Source organism: Theobroma umbraticum, unplaced genomic scaffold, assembly GCF_002168275.2.
Source record: "Theobroma umbraticum cultivar Fairchild unplaced genomic scaffold, ASM216827v3 scaffold_50.0, whole genome shotgun sequence".
Lineage (NCBI taxonomy): Eukaryota > Viridiplantae > Streptophyta > Magnoliopsida > Malvales > Malvaceae > Theobroma > Theobroma umbraticum.
The window spans coordinates 5273625-5293299 of NW_018397261.1; the positions used below are offsets into that span (position 1 = coordinate 5273625).

General features: G+C 32.9%; 2 protein-coding genes across 3 annotated transcripts; one reads left to right on the forward strand and one right to left on the reverse strand.

The window, feature by feature from the left end:
* Positions 1-1079: 1079 nt before the first annotated feature.
* On the reverse strand, positions 1080-1905 carry LOC110417547 (uncharacterized). The gene has a single exon (XM_021429938.2). It carries the CDS (start codon positions 1704-1706, stop codon positions 1536-1538), a length of 171 nt encoding a protein of 56 aa, XP_021285613.1. The 5' UTR covers positions 1707-1905; the 3' UTR covers positions 1080-1535.
* Positions 1906-6835: 4930 nt separating this feature from the next.
* Positions 6836-14851, forward strand: RIN3 (RPM1 interacting protein 3). Of its 2 annotated transcripts, none has more exons than XM_021429935.2 (13): positions 6836-7034; positions 7545-7972; positions 8622-8699; positions 10027-10113; positions 10216-10337; positions 11113-11209; positions 11337-11439; positions 12064-12233; positions 12339-12476; positions 12552-12619; positions 12710-12940; positions 13656-14037; positions 14212-14851. In XM_021429935.2, the coding sequence occupies exons 2-13, from the start codon at positions 7733-7735 to the stop codon at positions 14266-14268; spliced, it is 1773 nt and encodes a 590-aa protein (XP_021285610.1). In that variant the 5' UTR covers positions 6836-7034; positions 7545-7732; the 3' UTR covers positions 14269-14851. The 2 variants fall into 2 exon arrangements, with proteins under 2 accessions (XP_021285610.1, XP_021285611.1); XM_021429936.2 differs by having other exon boundaries at positions 6837-7034; positions 12064-12221.
* The last annotated feature ends 4824 nt before the right edge of the window (positions 14852-19675 follow it).

Consider the following 19675-nt stretch of genomic DNA (forward strand, 5'->3'; position numbering starts at 1 on the left):
GCGCTCCCATCAACCAGGACCTGGTAAGCAACTACTTATCTGATCCTGTTAGAAGCTACCGTTGACATATCAGTGCCCGCGGCATTACGCCAATCTAGTTAGCGTTGAAGAGATTTAAACTACTTATAATATATAGGGTGAACATTTTCTCAGAGTAGGGTACTTTCCATTAAAAGTTTGAGTGTAGCTACCTACTTCCAAGAAGGAGAACGAGGATCAATTTTTATTATTATCTTTGCTGGTGTTTCTATTAAAACATTCTCAAAAGAAAAGGATAAACCACTAACAACAGCTTGACCAAAGTATTGAGATTCAAAACAAAGATTCAAGTAGCCACCAAACCGCCCATGTTTAGGCCTCGTGTAAGAAAACATACACTTGATATACATAACTTGAAAGCCATGACATGATGGATATGCTGCGGAAATAGAACAGAAGAATTATTACCTATCTATGTTATCTATCATGAGGATAGCTGGGGCAATGCCAGCATCGAATATACACTTTCCCGATAACCTATAACCACCAACACTTAGAAGCTACATTCTACTTACCCTTTATGCCAGAAAACTCAAGACTTAAGAGAGCCTTGAGAGAGAACGGCACCAGAAAAGCCTCACAAAGCACTCCAAACCGAGGAACGACATACAACCAACCCCACGCCATAATTCACTAATAACCAGATGTCAAAGACAATCCACTTAACTCTTAAAACTGAGTAGTTCTAATTTCCAAAACAAAAATTGGAAGCTATCAAGGCACAGGGTTAACCACCGAACTGCAGGTGTAAGAAACACACGACACAAGGTTAACATCATATAAAGTTAACAAGGAAAGGGCCTTCCTTCAATAAAAGCAATGCCTAAAAGGGAAATCCATCTCAGAAACGTAAAGTGCTAATGCTAAGTAAAAGGGTTAACCCAGCTGGCAGCTGCATTGCAGCTGATTGAAAATATCATGCATTCCAAAATTAACAACCATTTGAAAACTCATCCACCAGCTCGTAATGAAAAGAATCATCACTGCCTATTATGTAAAATATAATTAATTCAATAGTACTAACACCTGCAAAAATTCCATATACAAACTCAGCATAACTCCATCATTTAACCAGATACTGAATTATGCAAAGCGTGACATTGTTTTGAAACCAAGTTAATGGTAAATTATAGCTTCTCAAGCTATGAAAAGAACAAACGCCCGAGTGAGCAAGAACAGGCTACAGGCTTTTGAAGACCTGTTGCATTCATTCCCTAAACACCAATCAACCCAAAATCCCAAAACATAAGATTCCAATTTCAAAATTAAAGTATAATACTTTTAAAAAAACCAACAATATTCAAACCAATATATCTCCAATGGAGTGAAAAAGCACCCAATTTTGTCAGTAATTTATCTTTGCTTCTCTTTTACAAAACCCCAATATCATATTTGATCCAACAAAATAATCTTTTTTCTTTCCCGTAATTATGAAGAGAAAACAAAATTGAACCTGTTGATTCCATTGGTTCCTAAAAAACGGATTCGTATAGCAGCTAATCGTCGTCCCTGTTCTTGGGCTTGCGGTATTTTTCTTCGACATGCTTGGCCATGAAGAAGGCGGTGTCAGCCAGCTTTTTTATGTTAGGAACGTTGTAGTTCTGGGCAATGTAAATTCCGCAAACCGTGCCTGCGATGAACGAAAAACTGCTTTTTATTATTCCCATGAAGTAGTTAGATAGTCGCACTAGAACTGAAATTTGGAAGGGGTGGAATCGGATTTCTGGGATTTAGCGTCACAGATCGGGGGGGTTTGGGTTGAATTTTAGGATTAGGGTTTTTGCGAAAGATGAATTGGCTTCTGGAAGCATCTGGAAGATCGGAAATTTGACGGAAAACAAGAATGCACTCATAGGGCATAATTGTCATTTTTCCGTTGTCGCACGTTGTACCTACCCTTTTCTGGTTTTGTTATTCCCTCAAAACAAATAATAATAATAATAAATTAAAAAAAAAAACCTAAATTCTTTTAAGTTTTAATCACACGGTGACATTAACGGACAAATATAAAATACTTAATAATATGCTTTTCTACTTTCCTTTTGCTTTTATATTTCTATTTTCAATCTATTTATATATATAAATAAGTATAATTTACATAATGATGCTGAATGCAGTAATTAAATTGAGCTCATTAACATTGTCATAAAATTTGTACTTTCAAAAGTTATTATTATCTGCACAAAGAAAGAACGAGAACATGCAGATATTCAAATAACTGGCATTGTTCTTTATAGTGATTAGAAAAAGAGAGAGAAGAAGTTCAAAGGTTTGTGTTAGGTGCAGTTTATAATTTGTGTCTAAGTATCTTAATTATTTTGTCTAAATATAAAGTATTAATATTTAAATGGATAACTACAAACACAACCCAATTAATTAATCATATCATAATCATAAAATGTACACAAATATATTTTTTAAATATGTATATGATACGATATGGTTAACATGTTTATTAAATAAGTTAAATTAAATTTTATACAATAAGACACAAATAATAACTCATTTAAAGGGTTAATGTGATTAAATTGAAATATTTTTATTAGTAATTTAATTTTAACATACACAAATAAAATATAACTCTATTATTTAAATTTAAAATTAATAATCATAAGACAATTATAATATAACAATAACACCTATCAAGGATATGAAAAATCCATCAACATCAACATAAGAGAATCACAATAAAGTTCAAATAATATCCATAATCCATCATTATATTAAAACACCAAAAGTCAAGATTAAAGACTTTCGTGACATTGTCACATATCATGTCTTGTGTTATATAAGCTATTTGTAAAATAAAAATAACATATTAATAAATTCAAAAAAATGTATATAAATTTTTTATACAAATCATAAATAAATAAACAAGATATACATATCGAAATGCTAACATGATTAACTAAACAAAATAAATGAATTTAAAATGAATTAAATACATTTGACATATTTAATGCATAAATTTAAAATTAAATTTATTTAATTTTGTGTCGTGCTCGTGCAATGTTAACCCCACGCACACTGCTGGTAAGGTATGAAGAAGATTGGAATCAATTAGCGGTTCCTTAAAGAATTCTGCGTAGTTTCTCTGTTTGCCTTTAATCTCACTCTAGTAATTTTTGTTTTGGATAATAATTTTCTAAAATCCTCCTCACACCGTATATATAAATTATAGGTAATATATGATTCTTTTACTTATCTAAGTTTACGGATAATATGGTTTTCCTTTGGAAAACCATATACAGTTTCTGAATTAGTATAGAGGTAAGAAAGAAGAATTCTCTTTTAAGTAGTTGTAGTATTTGTTATATAAGTATTAACCATTAATCTATTGGCTCTATTTATGAATGAATAATGGTCTGTTTATTTTAACATTATCCGAATAACATATAATAAAAGATATATAGGACTATAGGAGTAGAAGAAATGTAGAAAAGCGCACTGCGAGTTGGCATGCTCCTTTCATTGCTTTGGTCTTGATTGCTCCACGTCTCATTGTCGTATTGGCGTTCTTAGCATAGAAAACGTGCCCAAATCTTTCAAAATGATTTTCTTAGAAATTTTCTTCAAATTCCCATGACAATCGTATATTTATTTGTCGGACATGCTTAATTCATTGAAAGCAACTTATTGTCGAGAAAGACCGCAACTTAAACTTCAAGCATCCACTAAAAATTCAAGGATCTCATCTCCCCCCATCTTTTCACCAAATTAATTGTTAATTAATTTTATTTTATATTGTATTTAAATATTTAATTTATTAATTGATTCATAATTTTTTTATTTAAAGAGTAGGCTTCAATTCATTTTTTAATCTAAAAAAAATTCATTTCACGTTATTCCAAGCAAATTTCCTAAGATATTACCGAGTGACGGATCCCTCCTCTCCGTTTGCTAGATTAATTGGAGAGATTGGTTGTTGACTAGATTAAGAGCCGCTTCAGCGAAATAAAATCGTCATTCACTTTTTTTTTTTTGTTTTGCATTTGATATTAAACACCGTTAGTATGACAAAACAGCTCTCCTTTTAGGGCAAGTCCAGACTGTGAAATTGGTAAGAAGAGGAGTCTCTTTCTTGTCAATCCGGTTTTGATCTTTATTAAGGGTCAATTTATTTTACAGTAAAATATGTTTTAAAAATTATTTTTAAGATTTATATTTGTTTGATAGATAAAAAATTAATTTTAGATATAAAATATTTTACATGTTAATAAAGTTAACATCAAAAAATATTTTACGCCTTTAAAAAGTGTAAGACATTTTTAAGAGAATAACAAAAACACTTTTATATTAAATTTACGAGTATAAGTTTGCTGAATATTAATATTTAATTTTAAAATAATTAATTTAAATTATTAATATTTAAATAATATAACACTATTAAAATTAAAAAATATTATTTAAATAAAACCATTCAATACAATTAAATTTTTTATTTATAAATAAAATAAATCTTACTAATAATTATAATAAAAAATATTTTATTGATCATCATTTGATGAATAGGTATTTATAATAGATTTAAATCTTACTAATAATTATAATAAAAAATATTTCAATAATTGTTATTTAATAGATGCATATTTATAAGTATAAGTTTTTGATATCTTACACAATTGATGAATATTTATATTTTTATAATTATGATAAAAAAAGTGATAAGAAGGAAATTTTTTTAAAAATTGGAGTTTATTTTCATTACAAATTTATAGTTAAATGCTTTTAGAAATAACATTGTTGATTTTATCCATTTTCATTTCCATTCTTAATTTTGATATCAAATTAGTGAAAATTAAATATCAATATTGTTTTATATTCAACTGCCATTTATTATTTTAACACATAAATAACTCTATTATGATGGCAAATATTTTTCAAAAAATGATCTAAACAATACAAAATGTTCTAGTTTATCTTAATAACATACATTAAATTTTCGTGTAAAACATAAGTCATTTTCTGATTACCAAATAGACTTTAAGTTGCATTTTCAGAATAAATATTTGAATACATCATGTGAGGGTGCTTTTTTAAAGTTATTTAAAAATTAAATTAAATTCAAATAAAATTTTTGAAATATTCTTGATATAAAAAAAACTTTTTCTTTATTTTGCTTTATATTCTAACTTTCGCCTCGGTTGATCCATTTCTTTCAAAAAAATCAACAAGTCTAATTTCTTAGCTTACTTAAATTGGAATCTAATAATTATGTTGTTTTATTCGGTTTTATTACATATTATAAGAATTTTTTTTAATTTAGAATTTACAATTTTTTTTGAAAGAAAATCTTTTATAAAAAACTAAACTTGAAAGGTTAATTTTCATATTTCAATATTTTATATGATTCAAATAATCCCTTCAAAATTGCTTATAAAAAAAAATCCTTTCAAAATTGATGAACACATTCTCAAAAAGAAATACCCATTACGCATTAGCAATATCCTTTGGTTTTAAGAAACAATAATTGAACAAGTTAAAATTTGAAAAGAAAAAAAAACAACTTGCAAATTGAGATAATGAGAAAACCTCTGATGGGATGACAAGGTGAAACACTCCCTCCATTAATTTTGATCTGTTATAAAATTTCCAAAGTTTATCTACTTTATGAACAAATGGCAATATTCTTCGTAAAATTAAAAGCTTTTACTCTATAAGTTTGTGAAAGTTATAATTTTTTTTTATATTTAAAAGAAGTGGCTACGATTTTTTTGAAAAGAAAGAAATCGGATACTTTGATGTTATAGATATTTTAATTTTAATATATGAGCATCGGTGGCCAAAGAATAGAAAAATTAAAAAATTATAACAAGACATGTGACGTGAACTTTATTTAAATATAACAGTTATCTATATATTTATAATATATTATATTAGCTTTAGATGTAACCTTTAAGTAAGGTGGCTTCTTAATCTGGCCATTAATAATTATTGCGGCAAATAGGGAGGAGCCGGATCCTACACGAGTGTGGTCAATCCCTAAAACAATTCTTACTTCAGTCAACTACACCACAGTTGAAAGCATATTCTCTTTTTGTTTTAGTTTTTCGCACAAATGGAAATTGCCAACTCAACTTCCATACTTTTCACAACTACTCCCTGTAATATTCTATAAGCTTGCACTTTATTCCAAAGCTCTCCAACAAAGGCAATGCCTCATCAACTTTATAACCATCCAGCTAAATAAAATGTTGACCATATTAATAGGAAAAAGATACTATAAAAATGAAATAACTCAAAACACAGACAAATTACCAATGAAGAATTGCAAAACGCTTGATTCCAAAAATATATGCCAAGGCAAGCATAAATATTACGGGCCTACATTTTCATATAAAAATGCTTATTAAATAAAAAAAATTCATATTTATAAATTCAAACCATCCCATATTTTACTAATGCAAAATTTTTCATGTTTTTTCTGATTTAATTATCTAATTTTCTAACTACATTAATTTTACACATTTTTATTTATAAAAAAGAGACCCACTCTAATAATTGCTCATAAAAAAAATCACCTTAATTCAAGTTTATCTTAATCATAATATTTTTCAATGAATGAGGAGTTGAATTATTAAGTAAAAAAGATCTTTATTTATAAGTTTAAGATGTATTACAACTCTTATTCATATGAGATTTAGCTTTACAACATTAAAGAGAAAAAAAATTAAATTTAAATTTTTTTACTATTAACTTTAAAAATAATAAAATGACGAAAAGATAATATTTGATGACAACAGTAAAAAAAACAGAGATATTAATATATTTATTATTCTTATTATTGTTTTTATTTTGGGATCTTGCGTTCTCTTTCCCGCAAAAACTGACCTTGCCTACCTTAGCCTTTCTCTATCTAAAATTTATGCTATTGTCTTTTTATTCTTATTTTCTCCATAAAAAAATAAAAAAGAAAATGCAATTGCCGGTGAAAGTTTGCAGACACCTCCGCCGACTCGTGACAGCTTTTTTTCCCTCTTCTTAGATCGAATCAGGTTTCGGGTTCCTTCGATCATTTCTCTCATCTATTATTTGCTTTATATATTACCAAAATTTTCACTTTCAGGTGGAGGAATCAATGAATTTATGACCCTATATCTCCAATTTGCTGGATATTATTACTCTCATTTCCGTTCAATTTCCTGATTTTAATTTGTTCTTCGATTGTTTTGAAAGATTTATCCTAGGGTTTCATTTTTATTATTATTTGTGGCAATTAGGAACAGTTTGGTGTAATGGTTAAAAATACTGCTTTAACTCTAATAAAAATGATTCCTTCAATATAATTATGGTTTATTAATTGTTAATTGTGTTTTTTTTTTTCTAAGGAAACAAATAATGAGATAAGAAAGGGACATGATCTTTCAGAAGTTGAAAATTAGCTTCAATATATTCAAAAATTAAGACTATTAGCTTTTTTTTTCTTTTTCTTTTAATTTGGACATGATAGAGCTTTGGTGGTTATCTTCTAATGCTGTTTTTTTATTTCTGGATATGTTTTTCAGGTTCTTATGGTTGCAGAGTAACCTCAGTAGTTCAATTCATTAACACTCGATGTCCTGATTTTGAAGTCCATTGGCTCCTTGATTATTAATTGAGAAACTGTCATTATTGCCTGCAATTAGTGATGTTCGTTTGGTTCTAATGAAATTCTGGAAGTTTGTTTTTGGTAGAAAAGTTGTGCTTGTTACCAATGGGTGTGAGCTACTTGGCAATCTCAGCAGTGTCTACAGCTTTAAGCTTTGTAGGTCTTCAATTGTGGACAGAATTTTCACTCGATAAACTTCAAACTGATGGGTTAATCAGTGAGAATATTATTCATACGGAAAATGTCAACCATGCACTTGAGCTTCTTTTGGGTTCTTATGCCACAGTGGCTCTGTTGGCAATTTTTGTGCTCAATGTATTTATTCTACTCATCCTTTCTCTAAAGGTTAGTGTAATCTTTTTCCATGAGCCTTAAGGTATTTATGATTTGAAATTTTAACTTTACGATGGCATATGAACTCCGTGTGAAGGTTGATTCTGTTAAAAAATGTATTTACCAGTGATTTTCTCTCTAAATTTTGTCAGACATAATTCTGATTTGAAGCAGCAGTGTGCTGCGTTGAGCAATTTACTTGACACGTTAATTTTGCAACATAAATAAGTTTGTGAAAATTAGTTAGCACTTTGAAAGAATCATTTGAAAGGCTAAGCCATTCAAAACCAGATTGAAACTTTTAATTCCCAGTCCTGACTTTAAACAAAAGCTGTAAAAACGTCAAGCAAATATATGTCCTTCTAAGAATGTTTGAAGATCTTGTGAACAGATTTAGAAGTTCTCCACATCTGAAATTGTGAAGATGAAATTTTAGCTAAGATTCTTGCTAATTAATTTTTTTTTTTAAAAAAGAAGATTCTAGCTAATTAGTGGGTTTGTGTTATTCATCTTGAACGTGTTGTTTTTCTGCTTTGACGAAATAGGCAGGCTTATTTTGGAGTCTGGATGTATATTAAGAACTATTGATTATAAAGGTGAATTTTTTCTATTTTTTTATTGAACCCTGTTCTATTCTTGTGTTTTCTACTTCCATGTGCAGACTGTATTCTTTGGTGAGTTATACCCTTCAGAAACTCGGAAATTAGTAGAACGTCTTATCAACTATGTTATCTACAAGGTAATTTTAACTGATTTAAACAATATTAAACTGTAATAGGTGGTATCCTGCATTTGTGTTATTTTAGTATGTATAATCCTTGAGGTGTATAAACACTTTACGTCTTTCATTCTTCTCAAGAGATTAGTGGGTGTGGCAAGTAAAATTTGATGATGCCGCCCAGAAAACTGACAAAGTGACTATAGTTTGAAGGCAGATTTAATTATGGAAGTTCTTGGTGCTCTTGGTAGAGATAAGGTTTGATTGAGGAATTGATTGTGCAAATAGTTACTTTTTGCTGGACATGCGAAACTTCTTATAAGTTCTTTTTGGGGCTTGACACAGCTGCTAATACTTTTAATGAGAAACAGATGATTTGTGAGTTGATGAGTTGGTTTCTTGTATTGGGAGGTCTTCAGATTTGAGCTTCTTGATGGCTGGAGACCACCAGGTGAGGATTCAGCCACTGGCATTTGTGAATTATGTTTGGGCAGGCTCAACATGGGGATTCATTAGAGGCTATTCAGGAAAAGACCCTCTGGTCAATTGGGTTTGATTGGGTTGGTTTTTTGAAGAGATCTATTACACTGCTGAAGTTATGGTTTCTACTATGCATGATGAGTAACTATGATCTCCATTTCTTTCCTCGTGAAATAAGGAAAGTATCTTTCTTCTTGGTCATGGCTCATCTTGCGGGCTATTTTCTGGTGAACTTTATCTGCTGATGATTCTGCCATCATGGATGGTTAGAAAGTTGATTATTTGTGGTAAGATGTAATAGAACCCTTTATTTTTGTTATCAAATCTATGGACTATTCCTTTGACAGGGATTATCAGAAGATGCATATGGATAAAATAAGGATATGCATGGTTCTCAGTGAATGGCAACCAGCTTGGTAGAAAAAAGAGAAAGGAATGAGAGGAGAGCCTTTAGAGGGGATAGAAGGTCAATATACGCTTCTTTGGTTAATTATCAGCCTGTTTGCGTGTACAAACCCCCTGGTTCCTCTTGGATATATTCCAAGAAGTCAGTATACTATCCCCAAGTTTTCTTTTAGAACTGGTTGTGTATCTGTTGTGTATAAGAATGGGTACTGCTGTGTTGGCGGTGCTGAATTGATTAATCGAACTAAATATCTTGTGTGAGTTGGCATAAGTTCGATGTGGTTGGAATGGTGATACTTTCTGTTGATGAAACTAAGTCAGGTTTGAAACTGCTATATATTTGGGAACATTTGAATCTTAAGTTATCTTGACATATTTCCAGGGTTATTTTTTTGTCAATGTTTATATTTTAATTTTTTCCTTTTAACTAATGCTGGTATATATATTGATGAATTTGGTGCAGGGGACCTTTCTACCATTAGTTATTCCACCAACAATATTCCAAGCAGGTCTTTGGTCAATCTGGTTGACAGTTATATGTTGTCTGAAGGTATATAATGTAATTTGTTATGGAGATCTTGTTTTTAGCTCAGGATGGAGAACTTGAATTCCTTGTTATGCATCGTTACATTTTGTTGAGCACATGATACAGATGTTTCAAGCTTTGGCGAGGGATCGACTTGAGCGTTTGAATGCATCTCCTTCTGCTACACCGTGGGCATACTTTCGTGTCTTTTCAGTGTTTCTCTTCGTCATTTCTGTCAATTTCTTTTGGTACTGCTCTGTCTTATTCTTTTGTGAATTAGGAAATACATTTATTAACACCCTTTTTTTAAAAAATAAAGTTTTTGACTGTAGAATTGCCTTTAGTAAGACAATAGCATTGCTGTTTTGTAGAATGCATATCAGATTTGCAGTCATTAGAACTGGAAGGCAGTGGTAATGCAAGTTCTGTTTGGAATAGAAGAGTGAATTCTGATGGTGATTTCACAACCATTTAGCAAAGTGACAAATAAGTTAGTCTGACCTACTAATTCTGCCTTTTGGTGGCCTGGATTTACTGCCCCTCCGACCACCAAAAGAAGAATGGATAGATGGGGGATGGAAAACGTTATTGGAGTCTGTACAATATTGTGAAGTCATGTTACACAAATATCCTTGTTTATTGGGTAGATCATTTTCAAGAGCCTAAACCTAAGTGAACAACAGCTTCAGAATTTTAATTCTTTTTCTTTCTGTCTTAACTAAATATACCTACAGGGTGTGATTCCATGATGTGGTAGTTTTTGGTAATCTTAAAATTTGAAGCAAACAATATACTAGAAAATTTTTTTTCTCAGTTGCCTACTTAGCCTCAAAAGGTATGAATATATGATCTATTGAGTTCTATCCTCTCTAGATATCCTTGCATATTTAGCGACTGAGGGCATTGAAGTTTCTGCTTTTTACAATCCCACTTTAGCATTTCCTCATGTACAAGCAGGCAATTTAGCTTTGTACAATTTCATAAAATCTGAAATATCCATGTTTCTTTGTGGGTGCATTTTAGGATATGGCTGAGCTTTGTGATGTACAGAACACTGAATTCATCTATGTTTCTGCTGTTGTTTTTTGAGCCTCTCAGTATTGCTTTTGAGATCATGCAGGTATCCTTATTGAATAAATTTTTACAATATTTAGTTGTTCATGATGATATATAATGCTATTATTCTGTGAAAAATATTGGATACTGGTTTGACGAGGTGGTTTGGTTATATTAAATATTCTCCATAGGCTATTTTAGTTCATGGGTTTCAGCTGCTTGAAATATCACTCCATTCAGTGGGAAACAGTGCAGATTGCCAAAGAGCAAAACATTTTGAATTGTCGGCTGCAGGTATTTCTTCTTTTTCTGTATTGGTGCATGGATATGATTATTTAGTTTGTGGATAAGTTGGCAGGGTGTTCTTATACTTTATGGTTCTCTAATTTAGAAGGTCATGACTTGTACTGTCTTGTTTCCTGAGGTTGCTGTTGCAAATCAAAGGGATTTCATTATGTCATTGCCATTATTATCATTATCTTCATTATCATCATTCTTATTAGCATCATCTTCGTTACTCTCTTATGTATTGGGTAAGGCCATATTAATAAATGGCAAAGGCCCCTTTCTTTCTTGCTGACCCTCCTATCAGTATATGACTTGGTACTATTATGTCCAAGTCTTTCAGATGGGAATGTTTATATCTTTTGGTTTTTTGCAATTTAGTTCATGCTGCATGTTAATTTTCCTGGCTTCCCAGTTATTTTTATTGTATCATGAGGTTCTTTACCGAGTAATGTATAAGTTTGTTGCATTCCTTTACCATTTAACATTTTTCCCTGTACGAATGATTGTTGTTTTCTTACTTGGTCATCTTGCTGAAAAGACAAGGTTTTTTGTTCTTAGCATTTTGTGTTTGTTTTCTGCTCTATCTGCCGCCTCCTCTTCTTTTCTTTTGACAATTGTGGATGACTGCAGGTTCATTTTGGGAATGGAAGGGAATTCTTATTCGCAATCTAGGCTTCTTCCTTGACATGGTGACACTGTTAATGGCACTCGGTCATTATGTGCTTATTTGGTGGCTCCATGGCATGGCATTCCATCTTGTGGATGCAGTTCTTTTCTTGAATATACGTGTAAATATTTGTGTAAATATTCCATTGTGCTTTGGAGCATTTTATTGCCCAATATATTGATACGTTGACATCCCACTGCATGTTCCTTCCATTCACCAATTCGATTTTTTTGAGCAGGCCTTGCTAAGTGCAATTGTGAAGCGTATAAAGGGATTCATTAAATTAAGAATGGCTTTAGGGTCTCTTCACGCAGCACTTCCTGATGCAACATCTGAAGAGATACGGGCATATGAAGATGAATGTGCCATATGTCGGGTATGCTTTGTTTTTTATTGTTGCCTTCTCAGTTTCACTGATTCCTGAAGGTCCAACTAACTTTGCAAAGCACAGGAACCGATGGCCAAGGCTAAAAAGCTTCATTGTAATCACCTTTTTCATCTTGCTTGCTTGAGATCTTGGTATGTTTACATGATATTATCAAATTTGGTTTCTGTATTTGCTAGTGTGTGCAGCTAAATCTAATGCTGGAAATGAACATACCATGCCAGGTTGGACCAAGGTTTAAATGAAGTTTACTCCTGTCCCACATGTAGAAAGCCACTTTTTCTGGGCAGACTTGAAAATGAGGCAAATTCTCGCACAGGAGAAGCACTAACTGATGAGCAGTTGGCCCGTCAGATAAATTCTGGACTTGATCGGCAAAATGTACCTGGTCATACCCTACCTGCAGGAGTATTCCCAAATCAAATGCAGAACCCTGTAGATGGCAGCCCTTGGAGGTTTGATTCATTTAAATAGTCTCCCTTAGCTTGCCTTGAAATAGCTGTATGTTATACCTTCTATTTGAACAATCGTTTAATTGAGAAGTTTGTATTGAATATGAAACATTTACACTTAAATGTCCTGATTATCAACAAAATGCTTTTGGTTTGTTTGGCAATAAGTAGTTCATACATTGTTAGTAACGGTGAAGGTGGTGTCCTAGCTTCCTTTAAAATGGCTATTATACCTTTTATTTGAACAATCATTTAATTGAGAAGTTATTATTTAGATTTGAAACATATTATCAATGGAATTTTTTTGTTTTCTTGGGTAATAAGGGTTAAGATGGTACTCTAGCTCCTCTCCTGCTTCTGGGAGGAATGAATTAATTTAGGTTTGGGAGAATGAGGGACTCAACTTCATTAGCAGCAAACTGCTGTCCAACGTCAACTGCTATCATTTCACATCCATATCCATATCCTTAAAGAGAAAGGTTCCTTCAGTTTTAGAAAGAAGTAAATTGCATTGTGTGCAATTATTTCTTCTGTTGATGTAGATGAGAGAATGGAGATGGTATATTTTAGATGCCTTAAAATGATTACGATTTTTATTGCAAACCCAAACAAGCCATTCAACTATTTAGAAACCTGCTTTTGGAAGTGAGTTGCAAATTCTTGTTCTTTAGTGTTCTTCGGGTTGCTTATTGTCATATATGTTTTTTGCACTTTGTAGGACTGCAGGACTGGATTCAGGATGGTTGCATTCTTGGCCAAACCAGAGTGTTGATGGAGCCGGTCCTTCTACTGGTATCAGATCAGTTGGACTTGGGAGAGTTCATATGATGATGAGGCATCTTGCATCTGTTGGAGAAACTTACGCCCAGACTGCTCTTGAAGATACCGCTTGGAGCATTTGGCCCGTGAACCAGTCTCAGGCTGCTGCATCTACTTCATCAGTTCCTCCAAATGTTGGTGGAAGATACCCTGGAAATGCTGGTAGTTTACATATGAGGACTGCCTCACGCACAGCAAATGACAACATAGCGAATATACTTGCCATGGCTGAGACTGTTCGAGAGGTTTTGCCACATGTCCCAGATGAGTTAATTTTTCAGGTAATGTTGGGATTTACTGCAGTAGATTTAAGGTTTTTAATGCACAGCCACTTAGCATTTTTTAATTATTCCAGCAAAGAAAAGCTTAGGGTATTGAATTACTCCCATTATAGCGGCCATGATATTAATTCTTAGATTTTAACTATTTCGGCGTACAATGCATGGAATTTGCAGGACTTGCAGAGAACAAATTCTGTTACCGTTACTGTGAATAATCTTCTCCAAATGTGATAATGCACTGTGTTTGTTTTCAACACATTCTTCCAGCTCATGAATAGATCCTTGGTCTTCTATATAGCCAACCTTTTTGAGGTTTTGGGATTACGCAAGGCTGTTGAATTAACACAGGTCCTCTTATGACGTTTCTTTCCCTACAGATATCCAGATGGTTAATTCTCTGTATATAAAGGCAAGTTTGCTCAATCAGATGTCATTATGGAAAAAGGGAAAAGGAGAAAAATATATATTTTTTGTTGTTTTCCTGTGAAAAATAAAGTTGCTACGTATAGGTGCTCATTGGTCCGGCTGGTCTTAGCACTTTGGTTCTGATCTGGCATTTCAAGCGAGAAACGGATCGTACAATGGTGGCCGTGGGGCAGATGCCCTCACTCAAATTCTAAAACCTTTTGTAGTATTATGTAACTATCCACAAAAGTTTTAGAAAACTTTTAATTCTTCCCTTACTTTGAATTTAAGTAATTGCCAGCCCTGCCGTACTACAGCATTGCGCTGACTTATTTTAAAATAAATGGATTGTAAAAATATGCTTGATTTTATATAAATATGGTCTTGAAGAATGAAACAAGTTCTTGAATCGTAATGTTATAATTATCATACTTTTACGTGAGTGTGGTCTCAATATTTTTGCCCCACAAAAATGGGCAAGATTAATGCAATGAATGGCAATGAGAAGGGAGATCGAAAAGAAAGGAGAGAATCCGATAAGGGTGGAGGAATTAAAGTTCTTGACATTTCTTCTTTTTTTCATCTGTAAAGGAGAGAGAGAGAGAGACGGGGTGGGGGGCTAACTCAAATACTATTATTTAGTAAGATTCTTTCTTTTTGTAAAATCATGTCAAACTCATGACAATTGCTAATGACAAATCAATATTGGAGTAAAGGACTAAGGATGGTCCTTGCAAAATTTCCCTAGGCCAGGCATTAGGGCAGGAATAATATTATCTTCTTCTTTTTGTGCGTCCCATCTCTTTTTCATTAGAAAAAAGGAAAGGCTCTCAAAAGATGTTGCTGGCTTATGTTATAAAGTTGGTATAAGTTAACCGCCCAATTTAATTTAGATATATTTACTGCTACAACTACCAAATCGAACTCGACAAGTTCGCATGTTTAAGTATACAGCTAGTTTGATTGACCAAGATGCGGGGATTTTCACGGTTAGAAAACATAGGGCTGTAATAAAATAATATTTGTTGGTTAGTTATTGTCAATGTAACAAGTGAGAAAGAGCAACAAACACGGAGTCGCAAAGCATGAAATCAGGCGACAAGAGTTTGAGTTATTCCATGGGAAAAATGAAAACAGGGCAACCCTGTTCGCCTTGCATTGAATCCTCCATTATTTTCTTCTCTTTTTTGACTCTTCTCACTTACGGACATGGTTTCTGGCTTTCTGGTACACCCCCCCCCCCCCCCCAATATTTACTGTGGGCTTTTTGACTACATTCCCTTGGTGTTCTACAATTTTGCTTCGCAAATCACTAAGCTGCTCCCTTTCCTAGTTAAATGTACTTCATTAAAATAACATGGATTTAGAAAGTTCTAAACCCTCCTTTCATAGGGTAAAAGGTCCATGTTTTTGGAGGGGCCCCAGCTGAGTGATCGTTTTTTATGGGGGGACGAAGGAGCCCATCTTTACTTCTGTACTTTGTTCCTTGCATAAAGTCCCCTCTCTCGCTATCTTGCATGTTCTTGAACAGCTTCTTTTGCCCCTCAACAGAACCTGCTTTTAATGTAAAAGATTGCCATTTTTAGTCACAAATAGCTCCTCTACTATTTACTCCTTGGCCCCCAGTATCCTTTTAATAACTCTCCTCTTTTCTTTTTCTTTATTGCTTCTCTGTCGTTGATTACTCCTTGCGAAGATTAAATCAGTCTCTTCAAGCATGCCCATCACCAATCTTTTACTCATCTTTCTCCTGCCTTTCCATGCATTCATGTAATGCACGCGCATCTAAGAGTCATGGACGACAAGGCGCCTGCTCCCCATCAAAAACTTCATTTTTCTACCAAGGTTGGTTCTCAGCTGGTTCTATGTTTACTTCAGTGTTTTGTTTCTTTGAAGAGACTAGCAAACATAATATAATCGCCATATTTTTGGTCAAAACTCTTCCATCTTTGATTAGTAAATGATTTTGGTGATTTCTTATGTAGGCTTTGGAAAGTGTTGAACTATGTTTACATCAGTGTTTTGTTTCTTTGAAGAGACTAGCAAACATAATATAATCGCCATATTTTTGGTCAAAACTCTTCCATCTTTGATTAGAAAATGATTTTGGTGATTTCTTATGTAGGCTTTGGAAAGTGTTGAATTCAACAGGGACGACCAAATATCAGTTCGGGAAGGGAGCAGCGGAGAGAGTCGTCACGCAACAGCAACAGTCGCCAAGCCAAAAGACTCAGACAACCTCTTCAAGGAAGTGAAACAAAATAGAGAAATGTCATCTTCAGTTCCTGTTCCAATCAAGCCTCTTGTTTCAGTTTCTGGACGTGTGCCTCGAAAGAACTACGATGAACGTACTGGGCTTTTCTCTGATTATTCTAGACCCAGAACACGCCCTCCTTCTCATAATTGAAGTGTCTATTATAATTTAATACTAATATCTTTTTTTCTCTCATTTTTTCTTTTAGAAAAATCAACTTTATTTACGTGGTTCTTAAGCTTGAAGCTGCCTTGGGTTCTCTTCTATAAATAACAAATGAGGCCAAGTAATAGCTTTGGTCTCTGTATATTTGCTCCTATATATACCTATACAAACTGGAGAAACTGCCCACCAAATAAATATAATTCCTGTTCTTGCATGCTCATCAAAATTACTACTATTTCATCATGATGTTTTTCTTCATCTTTCTTCTTCTTCTTATTCATCTTAATTATTCCTCCAAATTGGTGTGATGCTATTATTCACTGATAGGGATGGAACATGCAGGAAGTGGCAATTTTAGGTCATCTAGTCACGTGGGTTTGCTTGGGGCAACAAGCATAGAGGTAAATTAATAATGCAATACTGTATGTTGTAGATGGGTAGAGCAATAGAAGCTTACTGCAAGTTTTTTTTGACCACTTCTCTTTTCACCATAACAAGAGCCAGCCAAATGGCCTACCCATCAAATTACGCAAGTGTGAGTCCATTATAAACTTAAAACTAATTATCATCACACCCATAGAGATCATTAGATTGGAAAAAAAATGGATTATTAGATAGACATCTTGACATATTAATCAATTAATTAAATTTTCAAACTAAAAAAAATGCCTTGACCACTTTGTTAATGATCTTAAAATAAAGACAGATAAGAGCTTGTCCTCAATTCTAATTGACATTATTAATTGTCTCCATTCCCATTCAATTATTTAAATTTGGGATTATTCAAATTAATTAAAGGCGTTGATGTGAAAACTAAGGAAAAAAATAGAAATAAAATCAAACGCTACAATCCCAATTAATTATTTTATGGAAAGCAATACATATATATATATATATATATATATCCATATATATGACAGTATACTGTATGTTGATTTGTCTAGGGATCAAGGAGGCGAGGGCTATCAGTTATAGAGCATGGTTCTCATGTTCAAGAAGGCAGATATAACAAAGCACAGGAAGACGCAACAGCTACGGATTACGACCCACCGCATCAGAAACCACTTATTCACAATAGAGAAACCTGAGCAGAGCCAGCAAGCAAACTGATAATAGTACTCATATAACTTCTAGTGGTCTTCCATTTCATTTTATCTTTTTGAGATGGTTTACACAGTTGTAAGCCCGTAGAGCTACAGCTAGGTTCATGGGCGCTAATGAAAATTATGTTTGTAAGTTAATTTCCCTGCTTCCTTGAGGGTGATATTGAGCAGTTTCTTGGCCGCCTTATATATGGCTTAATTATTTGCCAATCATGTCTATCCAGAAAATATAGCTTTTCTCTTTTTGAAAGCCCTACGACTTAAAAAAGAAAGAAAAACAAAGAATCTCATTAAATTAATAACAATAAAGCCAATAAATTTTGTTGCTGATGTGTGTGAACAATCTTCTAGTTTGTTTCAGACAATTATTGTCATCACTTTGAGATAATGTGAGTATATATATAGACCAACATGTCGTGGCTTACACTGAAAAGGGGGTGCGCCGTATGCGCCAATGTTTCCATGGAAACACAAGCTACAATTCAACTATACTTAGTTTGTCCTAAATGATACTACAAATCTTTCTTTCGGCCTCAAGTAAAGCAGTCATATCTCTTTCACCCAAACAAGGGTTTCAAGCTTATTTAATTGGCTCTCTCGATATATACCATCCAGGAGTCCAAGTTCCAGTAGATGGATTGAAAAAGGAGAAACGAAGAAAAAAGAAAACGCTCACACACACACACATTCATATTTGATTCTTCCCGACTGTAAGATTTGTGGGTTTAAGAATGTTCAATTCCTAGGAGTAATTTTAGAGACAATCCTTGTCGAGTAAATTAATCCTAGAGCTTCAAGGGACAATGTACTTTTTTCTTGTCGTGACTGAACTTACAGCAAGCTTTGTCTGCCCAAAAGTGGGGAAAATTTATCTGTAAGTCATCTTCAATCATGTGCAGAAAAACTACTTGACTTAAAAATTCTCTTACTTGTCATCCTAGTCTTTTTATTTTTTAATTTTTTGTTTGACGCAGATAACAAGGTTAAATAGCTGGTAAAATCGTAGGGTTTAACTTAGGCTGGCCTCATAGGAGACACAAGACAAAGGGTTGCTACCATTTCGAGAATGTCCCCCCGAAGAAAAATCTGTAACATGCTATAGCAAAAATCAAGGGGAGAGGACAAACGGCGAGTAGAAATGAATAGCAACTCCCCAAATCCCCAAAAGGAAAATTTCAATCCATAGAAGAGGTAGAAGATCATAGTGCAATGGGACCGCTTAGGCCTGCCTGCCGCAATCTCCTCCGAACATGCCTATATAAATTTTGGAAAGATATGCACCAATCTTGCTGGCATGTGAAATATAATACTTAATATAAAATAGTTTTCTTATGGAAGTAATATATTGTTATTTTATGCACTAAAGAAAGATAGAAAATCCAAAAGTTGAGGGTTTTTTGTTTTAAACTAACTTAGAATTTTGATTCTGTTTCATGGGGTAGTTTTCATCAGCACTTCTTCTCTCTTTGTGTTTTTTTTTTGTTTAAAAATGGTTTAATACGATTAATGACAAAAAATTTTTTTGACTTAGATACTTTTTAAAATTTCAACTTATTATTATTTTTATATTATTATGACTTTATTTTTATAATACAACCGTGTCGAATATATATTTGATAAAAATATATATAGAGATTCATCTTCCACATATATGCAAAAATTTAAAAAAAATTAAATATACTTTTGATTATATATATATAAATATAAATAT